Source organism: Cupressus sempervirens, chromosome 3 (assembly GCF_028749045.1).
Source record: "Cupressus sempervirens isolate cs-2001-9-10 chromosome 3, ASM2874904v1, whole genome shotgun sequence".
NCBI lineage: Eukaryota > Viridiplantae > Streptophyta > Pinopsida > Cupressales > Cupressaceae > Cupressus > Cupressus sempervirens.
Window position 1 is genome coordinate 768,812,868 of NC_143120.1, and position 12,028 is coordinate 768,824,895.

The window sequence follows — 12,028 nt, forward strand, 5'->3', positions numbered from 1 at the left end:
CAAGGAAAAGAGCTGATCCTAAATCTAATTTGTTTAAATGCTATTCCACCATCATAAAGGATTTTGCAAAAGGTCCTTTCAATAGAAAAAAACCTCTTCTCCAATATGTCACACCTAGGCCAAAAGATAAAAAGGACTAGGGTGTGCGATTGCCATGTTTGTCTTGATGATTTTAGGGGTAGCTATACAAGGGTGAAGTCACACTTTTTAGGTGTTGCATTCAATGGAGTCAAAGCCTATCCTAACTTGACTGATGAACAAAGATTAGAATACCAAATATTGCACTTAGAGGCTGAAATAGAGGGGCAAAATTTGACAGTGACATCACCATCTATTCAGTCATCCCTACTGAGTCTAGAGGGAAGAGAAAGATGACTAGTGGTGAGAAGGCCAAGGTATAAAGTATGTTTAATGCACAAGCAAAGGAAAAGTGTGAGGCATTCATTGGTAAATTCTTTGTTACTAATGGTATCCCATATCATGCAACCAGTTCCACTTATTTTAAACAAATGGTGAAAGATATATTGAATATGAATCCCTCATTTGTACCCTCTAGTGAGCATAAGCTACGAACCACCATCCTAGATGAAGAGTACTCCAGGGTTGCTTTGTTGTTTGAAGGAAACATACTTGGGTTCGTACGGGCTGCTCTATTGTGATGGATGGGTGGACCGATGTTAGACATCGGCCACTCATCAATGTCATTGTCACATCCCCTGCTGGCTCTTTTTTTTGAAAGCCATAAATTACTCAAGAAAGAAGAAGGATGCAAAATTTCAATTCACCATTTTGAGAGATGCCACAGAGGAGGTCGGGTCGGCTAGTGTAGCACAGGTTATCACAGATTCTACACCTATGTGCAAATCAGCCTGTTTGATGATAGAGGGTGCTTATAGGCACAACTTTTGGACCCGTTGTTGTGTTCATGCCTTGAACAATGCATTAAAGGCCATAGGAAGATTGAATAGGTGAAACAGGCGGTGCTAGAAGCTAAAGAAGTGCAAACATTTATTTGCAACCACCATACTTCACTTGCTCTATTCAAGTCCTCTAAAGAGTTCCTCAAACCAGCCAAGACAAGGAATGTTAATTTTGAATTATAGTTTACTTTTAGTTTGCTTTAAGTTTATTTTATTTATAATTGTTACAAACTTACATGTGGTGTTTTTAATCATTAATTTTTAACTCTATTTTAATTTATAATTGTCTTTATAGGATTGCACATACTTCATCTTGACAAAGAGAATGAATGAGGTGTACAAGGCCCTCCAATTAATGGTGGTCAATTCAAAGTGGCGACGATGTTCAATTCTAAGTCCTCTGAAGGAAAAGTGGTGAAGCAAAGGATACTTGATGAGAGTTGGTGGTCCACAATGAGGTAAGTTTGTGATTTTTAAATTTAATGTTAGTCTTTTGCTTGCTGATTTTCATACTAACAGTCTTAGAAAATTTAAATTTCTAATTCTGATTTTAATTTTTGTTTGCATCTTGCATATGTATTTGTTGTCATAGCACCCATTGTAAATGTCATTAGATATGTTGATACTGACATTCTTAGTTTGGGAGAGATCTATAAGACTATTGACAACATGTTGGAGAAGAAGAAGAGAATTGTTGCAGAAAAGGATTATACATTGAGGTTTTATGAGGAGCATATTAGGCTTGTTGTGACGCAGAGGTGGAATATTATAAATATCCTGCTTCATATGGCAGCCTTTGCTCTATATCTCAAATGGTATGCACAATTGGGTGGAAGGGGCTTCCCATGTGATGATCCTTAGGTATTGGATAGCTTCACAAGAGTCACTGATAAGATGTATTCAACTCAAGAGGCCTCTACTCTTTGTGCACAGTTCCTTGACTTCACCAACCTTTGTGGCCCAAACTTGGGTAAGCCGTAAGCGAGGTTGGATAGAGTGGTTTTGGCACAGAAAGATCCTAGTGGATGGTGGGCCTGGCATGGGAGAGATACACCTGAGTTAAAAGCACTAGCCACTTGCCTCCTTGCACAGGTTGCTAGTTCCTCAACGGCAGAGGGGAATTGGACCACATATTCATTTATCCACTCCGTCAAGAGGAACAAACTTACCTCTAAATGAGCGGAGAAGTTAGTGACATTGCATCATGCTCTTCGACTTGCGGCTCGTCAAACTCCAGAGTATAGGTAGACACCAGCTTTGCGGTGGGATGTTGAGCCTGAGGATGTGGCCCAGATAGATGAAGATAACACAGAACCAGGATTGGTTGGAGTTCCATTAGATGAGACTACGCTTCTTGTGGAGGATGATAGTGAGGACTCTGATTTTGATGCCATGGTGGCAGAGGCAGAATAGAAGCAGCACTCTGGTTCATTTTTCTATATTTTGTTTTCTACGTTGAACTTGAACACGATGATGATACATTGATACTTTATGGCATCCCTCTAGCCTTTGGGCATATTTAGATTTTTAGGATTTTTAATGTTATTGTTCACTGCTAAACTTATATTTAAATATTTTTGTTCACGTATTGATATACATATTGACAATTGAGTACTGAAATCGGTTATTATTTCCTAGATGGCATTCAAATGGTGTGTGTTAAGGCTTTATGATGTTTAAATGACATGCTTTGTGCTTAGTGTCATATGAATGACACATATATTTTAAAATTTCAATGTATATTTTAGAATTTCCCTATATATATAAATATAGCCATCCCCGTTTGTCATCCCCAAAATCAGCAAAAAAAAAATTACCGTCCTGAAAACTCAGGGGAACATAGATGCTACAACATCAAACAGACATAGAACTTAAATTAATAGAAAATACACTATGCATGAACTTTTCATAGAAAGCAATTCTAGGAACAGTGAGACTTCTTCAAGCTGCTCCCCAGCTGCAGGTATAGTCATGTAGCTGTCATCTAAGTTCTCAAAATCATTGGACATCATTTGCACATGAAGAGTTCCATTACCCTCCTAAATGCATGATGCCGAACTTCAGTATTTTCAGATCTCTCCTGACCTATTGAACACCAATCCTCACATTTATGTTTCATTATCCCAATGAGGTAGAGCTCCTCCGCTCCATTAACACCTCAGACTATTGAGCATCTATCTAGCTCTCTACTGCATCCTTCCTTGTCTTCAAAGTGTTGGCTGATTCAAAATAGAGCAAACGTCTCATCCTGGATGATATCACTATCACATTCAATATCTGGAGATTTTTCTGCGGGCCTTGTTTCCTTGATAGCTTCTTATCTGCTTATGCTAGTGGCAAAGAGGGTCTTCCAAAGTACACACAGTAAACAGATTTTTAACAGGAAAAGAGCTCTGATACTATATTAGAACATAGATATTTTGCTAAAGGAAAATTGAACAGCAGAATAAAATCAGAGAATAAAGCTCACAGCTTGTTATCATTATTGGAGAATACAGATATATAGATTCATCTGACTACCGAGACTCTATAGTTATTCTGATAAAAATGACAACGAAGTAGATATGATTGACAACTAATTAGAACAGGTTGACAGTTAACTAGAGACTGTTCACAGCTGACTCAAATAGATCTTCAAATCTCATTTGGTTCCTTTTAACTCTTACTATTGGAGCATTAAATTCCAACACTGAATTCAACAGAATAATCAAAATGGTAATTGCTAAAAGTAATAATCAAGGGGATTACCATAATTTACAGAAATTCCATTTCTTTAAGGAGTCCATTGGAACAAACACTAAAAAATTAAGCAACAAAAAGTCAATAACGCCAAAATTCTACCCAAAACTAAATTAACAACAAATCATAGGGAATCATTTCTGTGATAAAACTTAGAGAGCAGTATATGGCGTATGGGCGCATGGTGTTATAGTATGTTTATTGAATGTTTGGCAAAAGGTATTGAATTAATCCTTGATGGACAAGTCCCACAGAAGTCGCTCTTTGGTGTAATGGTATGACTAATGGATGTTCATTCACAGGTAACCAGTTCAAACCGCACATGTTGTCCTGTTGGCTGAGTTGGTCGATTGCCTGAATATTTCAATGTATGTGAATGAGGCCCCTGTTTGTGCCGTCAGCAATTCAGTGAAAATTTTCACCAACGAACTTTTTTTCTTATTATTTGGTAAATTCCTCAAGTGAAGGGTCCTTTAAATTTTATTTTTACCTTACACTGATACATAAATCACGGAGTATGTTTCCTAACATTGATGTAAACTAAAATCAGAAAGTGTCTTCCCAAAAATCGCCTCGGTCCTCTACTTGTATTCCATTTACGAAAAGAAATCAAAAATTATTTCCAATAAACAGGGGAATCGGCACAAAAGTATAAACATTACCTGACCGCCAGATTAGTAATGTAAACAACGGAAGGAGTATTCTCCTGAAAGAGTCTCACAGTGGCGAGCTCATCAGTCTGTAGTTTTCGAGGCGGAGTGACCACAAAAGCATTGGCGCTATCCACATTACACGTTAAAACAGAAAGCACCACCGCCAAGCTTGTACACCACACAAATAAATGATCAACATCTGTTATCGAATTTAAGAGCTTTTGAACACCTCGGTGGCATTTGAGTAAAGCAGAGAAGCCTGCAGAGAAGAATAATTTGAAGTTTTTAGTTTGGGAGGTACTCAAACCAGGGCCGCTTTGAATTGAAAAGCTTCCATCTGATTGCAGCTTATTGTAAACCAGTAGGCTTAGACTGAATTTGGATGATTTTGTGGATAATTTATGAGGGGTGAGCGTTTTACTACAGAATTTCGGGAAGGGTTTGAATGCAACAGCGGAAGGAGAAGATAGTACGATGGCGGAAAGAGAAGACGATGCAATGGGAGCCATGGGTCAATGGAGTTAACCATCCAATCCCAAAGCGCTCATGGGTAGAATGAAGAGAATGGGAATGTCAGCCAAAATTCTAGATCATTGTACACTGTTCCCGATATTATTGTTGGTTAAACGCCAAATTTATGTATTCGTTTGCGTGAACCTGTGATGGGTGGATCAAGTTTAATATGCTGTTTGTTTTTAAGATAGGTTTGATATTTACTTCAATTTCAGGTGAACATAATTTGAATTCTTATTCTCAAACTTCAATTAGATTTTTAATAAAATTTAATAATGTTTAAGGAGATTAATGTTGCTTAATTGTTGGGGAGATATTTGAAGGAGGGATATATTTCCGTGAATTTATGAGAATGAATTCATGTTCTCTTACTTTAAGATCATGATAGCTTGCGATAATTGTAGAAGGGAAAATTATGAAGTGAAATATATTTATATTCGAATGAATCATCGATCAATATGAAATGGAAATTCAGATTTAGTATGAAGAGATGGATCAATATGAGTGCACAAGTTTGAAAATCCAAAGCTGATATGAATTCACAATTCCTAGCCTGGAAGGTTTTACACCACAAATTTCCTGTTGGTGACAAATTAAAATACATTGCAGTGCAACCAATTCGATGCCCTTTTTGTTTGTATACGGAAAATATGAAACATATATTTTGGGACTGCCCCTATGTGAAAAAGCAATGGAATGTTATCTTTAAAAACTTTTCAGCTATTTTTCACCATACCTAAATGGAATTGGAAGGAAGCTCTCCTTGGTTTTGGCCTTCATAAGGATGTTATTGCCGATTCTATTAGGCAAGTTATCCTAAGACATATTTGGAAAACTAGATGCAGTGCTATTTTTTCAGGCAATTATTTGCAGGAAAGAGGCATCTTAATGTTATACTCTGATGTAGTTTTTCAAGTTGCTTTTCTGTTGTCTCAGATATCAGATTTACCTAAAAGGAATCTGTCGGCCATGGTTCAGCTCCAACAACTTAAAGACCGAGTGAATCAGCTTGAAAGTGACTGTCATATGGACCTTTGCAAAGTATTTTGTCATGTCCTTTCAATGTAATGCCAGTTGCTTTGTAGTGATTTGTTTTATATGTTGTATCTCTCTTCCAGCTACCTCGTGTAGCTGTTATTCTTTGTAAATTTGCTTTGTTTCAATATTAAAAAAAAAATATTCGAATGAATTCATGTTCTCCTCTTACTTTAAGATTATGATAGCTTGCAATATTTGTAAAGGAAAAATTATGAAGTGAAATATATTTATATTCTTTTAATTTTATTGAAAAATAGAATTTTTTATTTTAAATTAAAGTAATGATTTATAAAAGAAATTTTACTAATGTTCAAAGAGATTTGATTATGTAGGAAAACTAAAGGAGTGAGATCTAGTAAAGCAATATATATGAAAATTGATTTTTTTAAAATTTTCAATATATAAAATTGTGTTGTATAATTTATTTTTTAAATGATAGATTTTTAAAAAATTGTAAGTTATGTCAATAGGTCTAATAAGAAGCAAAATAGAGAATTGGGAACTTGTGAAGGAAGGATGGATCAAGGTGAATTTAATTAGGTGTGGAGGAAGAATCAAAGACTATTTGGTGAAATTTGAACAAAAATATTACAGTTATAGGAGCAAAAAAGCTCAAGGAAGGAACTAATAACACAATAGAAGCTCGAGTGGTGTTTGAAGCAATATTAATTGCGAAGAAGCTTGAAGTGGATAAAATTCATTTGGAGGGAGACTCAGTGGTCATGGTGAATGTATTAATGCATGGCAAAGCACTCACATGGAATTTGAATAGATGTATTATATAAACCTATAATTTATTAAGCTCTTTTCAAGCATTAAAAATTTCCCACATATATAGGTTAAGGAATGATGAGGCAAACACCCTTTCTAAGTATGTAGTATCATCTAATGAAGAAATATTTTCATATTATTGGGAAAATTTTGAGGATTTGGGATGTAGCAAATGTATTGATTGTGTGTCGCCAACATGAGCAAGTTATTATAGTTTGAAGTGAGATGAAGGGCAATGGGACATTTGGTACTTGGGGAAATTTATTTTTGGGTAGTCATTCTCAAGATGGCCATCTTTAAATGGGGAACTTTACAAAAATCACTTTGTAAGGAGAATTCTAGAAGAGTGTGGCTTGAGTGGAGAAAGGTTAAGAAGTAAAATGGAGATGAATTTCATAGTTACTACTATGAAACAACAACTAGCATTTCTAGGCCATATTTATAAGAAGATGCTTAAATGAGTCTTTAAAATTCATCACTCCATTGTTCTACAAATATTGAATATAACTTTTGGTTAGGAATTTATAACTAATGAGCACATTTAGTAGATGAATATCAACATCGTATCAATGTTCTTAGCCTAGATTTTGAAATTGGGTACTAAGGTAGAAGTAGAAAGGGTGATGCAGGAGTGTGTGGATGAAGAGTAGATGTTTAGGTTGAAATCAATATCGATAATTATAATCCCTCAAAATGGATTCAAGGACCAAACAGGTTATTAGAGAGACATGAGAGCCAGTGAGGGCAATATTAGGCCCTTTATTATTTCAAGTATAAAGGGATCAAAGGAGGAGTGAAAAATAGAAGCTCTAATAGGGTGGGAGTCTCTCTTGGAATACCTTCATGAATGGGAGATTTCAAGTTGCATCGAAGTGGAGGCAAAAAATTGAGAAGAAACAAGTCTGACCTTTGAACCTAGTGATTTTTAGTTCAATGGCCCAGTGCAAATATTGAAAATGGAGAAAAAAAGAAAGAAAAGCATTTCCCTAGGTTGAGAATCCTCTTTCGATGCTTCTTCTTTTATGTTGATAATGAATACTAGCTTTTTGATGATCTCATTTCGTATGGTTACTAGGTGGATGTGTCATTTATTATGGCATTTTGAGTATATGTAAATGTGGTATTGTTGAGGCATAAGGTATCTATAAATTTCAAGTGGGGCGGTATTTGATGCTTGTAATTAGAATTAACAAGTGTAGAAAATTATAGAGAAGAGTAAACACACACAACATGGAATTTACATGGAAAAACTTGGTAAAAATATACTAGTAAAAACCACGAACCAATGTCTCTTAGTTATATTTCTCTGGAATTTTCACAGTTACGGTAATGTTCAAAATGTATGAATAGTCACGACTTTGAGTTGCAGAGTTTGAATTACAGACCACTTACTAGATTTAGTAAGTATGACTTGAACAACTACATATAATACACTTGTCAAAATGACTATTTTTGGTGAGTCATCAAAATGACTTTCTATCTATAGTAAATAGACTCATACAAAATTTATAAATATAGTAAGTCTCAAAAAAATAGTGCCTCTAGCAGGATGCCTTTGATGTGTTCTCCTTATAGCAAACACCTTAATAACTCACTACATGAGCATCTATGATGACTCAACATCATTGACAATTCAACTACAACTAGACGATATCTATGATGACTACACATTCCAACATTCTCCCACTTGAAGTCAAATTACAAACTTGTAAAACTCCTCCATTAAGAGACCATTGCCATTTCTATTTGTTATCAAGTAATCAACAAACCAAGAGAAGTTTTACACCAAATGAACTTATCTCTACCTATAGCCATTGTCATAATATCACAAGAGTTAACATCAGTATAAATTTTGGCCAAAGATATTTGTCCTCCTTCCACCACTTCACAAATAAGATGATACTGAATATCAATATGCTTTGTACCATAATGATAGGCTGAGTTACATGCTAAGTGAATAGCACATTGATTATCACAATGTAAAATCATTTTGTCATCTTTTTCTTTTAACTAACCCAAAAGCTTGTGAAGCTAGATTGCCTCCTTGCTAGCCTATATTGTTTCCATATACTCAACTTGTATTGTTGACAATGTCATTATTGCTTGCAACTTAGAAACTCAACTAATAACACCACTTATAATCACCCAATTTTGGTCTAGTAAACTATAAGCCACTTTTTCAACATTTTAAATCTCTATGCTAGACTGCATTATGCTTAATCAATTTTGTATAATTTATCAATCATTTATGCTTGATCAAATTATCACATAATCATCATTTAATTATCTATTTGATTAATTCCTATGATTTTGCTACCTTATCCGTAGTTTTATTTAATTAAAAGAGCGTGCTTCATTTTAATTAAATAAAATCTCCTTTATCCTAAGTGCACATGAAAATCACTTTTCTAAAAAATAAAAAGAAGAGATAATTCCCCCACTTGGATTAAATTTATTTTAATTCAAATGTTATCTCTTAATTCTTATCTCCACCTAAATTATAGTGCCTTTAATTTTGTCTTATCTTTGATCACTTTGAATTTAATTCTTCTTTGATCTTTTTCGTAATCATGGTTAAAGTGGATTTTATTTTATCTTATCTTTAATCACTTTTTCCAAGGTGGGTCTCTTTGGATTAAATTTACTTTGACTCAAATCTTCTTCTTTATCTTAATTAGTGAAATTAATTTTGTTTCATCTCTAATCATGTGCACAGTCACATTTTTCAAAGTAATCACATTTTCTTCTTTCTTTCATTTTTAATTCTTTTATTTTCTCCATGGGGGTGGAATCTTTGACTTTTGCATATTTTTAATCTCTTAATCTTAGCCACTTATTATTTTTCCTCTTAATCTTAGCCACTCTTTTTGCCTCTAGAGAGACATGAACACATGGATCAACCAAGATTTAATCTTCACCATTGTTTTTGCCTCTTAATCTTGATTGTTCACTTCTCTTTAAAAGCAGACCCCCACCTTTCATCACATCTCTCTCTCTCTCTCTCTCTCTCTCTCTCTCTCTCTCTCTCTCTCTCTCTCTCCTCTTTTGTGCTTTTGGCATTAGCTTGTTCTTTCTATCTTGCATCTTTGCATCCTCATATAGTTTAGAATTTCTTTTTCTTGCATTTACCTTAATCCATCTAGCTTAGTTATCATGGAGTTTAATCTTGCATCTTGTTAGCTTAGATTATTTTTTTGTATTTGCATCATCATATTAGCTTAATATTGCATCTTCATTCTAGTTTACTTTGCATTGTATCTTCATTGAAATCTCTCATTCTATGGTGCACCTTGCAAGTGTCTGGACATCTTTAGGTTTATTTGAGAGCCACAATCACATCATCTACTTCCATGCACATCATAGATAGGTAGCTATAAGTCACCTCTCAAGTCTCTCCTTCCATGGGATTATTTGGGAATAACGGTTTAAAGAAATGTGCTCATTTTTAGCATATACATCTTTGGTGCCCACCATAGGGTAGTCCACAATTTTTTGCATGTTGAATTTGGTTTTTAAGGCTAACCCTTGCACAGGTTGAGTTAAAGGCAAAAACCCTAGGTTTTCAAAAGATTTGGTCATATCTTCCAAACAACTTGGTATTTTCATCTGAACTTTTTATGGTAGATTGGGGATGGATCAATGGTGTCTCAGTCCAAACATTAAATTGTTCTAATCAATTTTTTGTGAGTTATATATTTTTCTTTATTTTTAATAAAAAATATATTTTTGGTCACAAATCAGTGTATTTTTAAGAGAAATTTACATTTTTGTAAAGGTCTAAGAATTCTATAGGGGGTTAATTCTTTTTGTTTTTTATTTACATTCAATAACATGGCTCAAAAACTTGATTTAGAAAGACTAATCTATTTTGGTAAAATGGGTCCCTATGACACATATTAAGAGATATTTATGAAATTCTTGCATTTTTTGGAAATATCTTTGATTTTTACTATAGGTCTCTTCTTTGCATTTTTATTTTTGGGGCCAAAATCAGAGCATACAAATCTATTCTTGTTGACTAGATCAAAAGTGAAAAAGGGAAAAAGAGCTTTTTGTGATTAGCTTGCACATTTGCACAAAGTTCAATGCATGACAAAATCAGTCAAGTGTGAGTCTTCATTTCATTTGAAATCAAATAATGCAATGTATTTTATTTGAGTCATTTTATTTTCTTCATGATTTCATACACTTGATTGGAATTTGTGAAGGCAACTTGGAGATCAAAGGAGCAAAAATGAAAAAAATTGGAAAGCATAAAATCAAGGTGCATATGCTCCCAACCTTCTTATTCGAGTTATAAATATTGATCATTTTCTTCTTTTCATCATCAAATTATTTTCTTTCTTTTTTTCAACTTGTTTGGTATGTCTTCCTAACATTGAAAAAGGGCTTAAAATTAATCATTCACATTTGAAGTTGGGCTTAAAATGAACCTCTTTGTCATTTAATCCCCAAGATTTTATTATTTATGTTTTTTCTTCTTGCATCCTTGTTAAGAATTTTGATGGGAGCATAAACAAGAGATCTTACTTTTTATTTCTAGGGGGTCTACCTAGAGAAGTGATCCCTCTAGGGGACGACCTCAACTCACATGCTCTAGTGGAGTATAAATAGTAGGGCTTGGATCTAAAGATATGCCTTTTAGAAGTAGCAATATTCTCATTCTTGGCTAAGCTCCCAAAGTACTTTAAACCTTTAGGAAGTGAAGGTGGATATTGGGTTATCATTTCCTCCTAGTTGTTTGGTAGTGTTCTCTTTTATCTACGAATTTGGGCCTCATGTACCTTAAGTATATTCAGGACATCCCTTAGTTTAGCTTGTACATCCTAGTAGAAACTTGAATAGGTTGTTTGTGTGTTTTATGTGCTAAATTTTTTTTTAAATTCTCCACTTGGAACAAAATTGGAACACATCCATCAAATTGAGCTTTAGGAATTTTATCTTTTCCATGATTTCATTGTGTGTTTTGTTTTTATTCAAAAAAGACAAAAAATTAAAAACTTCAAAATCATTAAAAAAAAAAACTCAAAAAAAAAGTTCAAAATGTTTTTTCTCCAAGTCAAAATGTCCAAAATAGTCAACCATCACAATAGCAAGTCAAATAAGCCTTTGGGGGTCAAACTTTCAAAACTAGGCTTGAATATTGTCAACATAGCTTTTTCATTGCATCCTTAGCTTTTTTTGTCCTTTGGTCTTGTCACAAGTTAGGATTTCCTTTTGTTGAAAAGTTAGCTTGAGCTACTTGACTACATGCTTGGTTAGTGAATTGTTCACTTTCTTATCATCTCTTTTGGATACTTTTATCTCATCTTTTCTTACAAGTGTCGTACATAAGGCATCTACCCACAACTTAGGCATCTTGTGCCAAGATATCTTTGCTATCTATTTTTAATG

General features: G+C 34.2%; 1 protein-coding gene across 1 annotated transcript in view; it reads right to left on the reverse strand.

Annotated features, from left to right (window-relative positions):
* The window catches only part of LOC149569063 (protease Do-like 1, chloroplastic), a 63,881-nt gene extending 58,958 nt beyond the window's left edge, over positions 1 to 4,923 (reverse strand). Inside the window, exon 1 of the mRNA XM_089821852.1 lies at positions 4,322 to 4,923. Within this exon, the coding sequence (XP_089677978.1) occupies positions 4,322 to 4,821 (500 nt within the window). The 5' untranslated portion in view covers positions 4,822 to 4,923. The remainder of the gene's footprint in view (positions 1 to 4,321) is intronic.
* Positions 4,924 to 12,028: the final 7,105 nt, after the last annotated feature.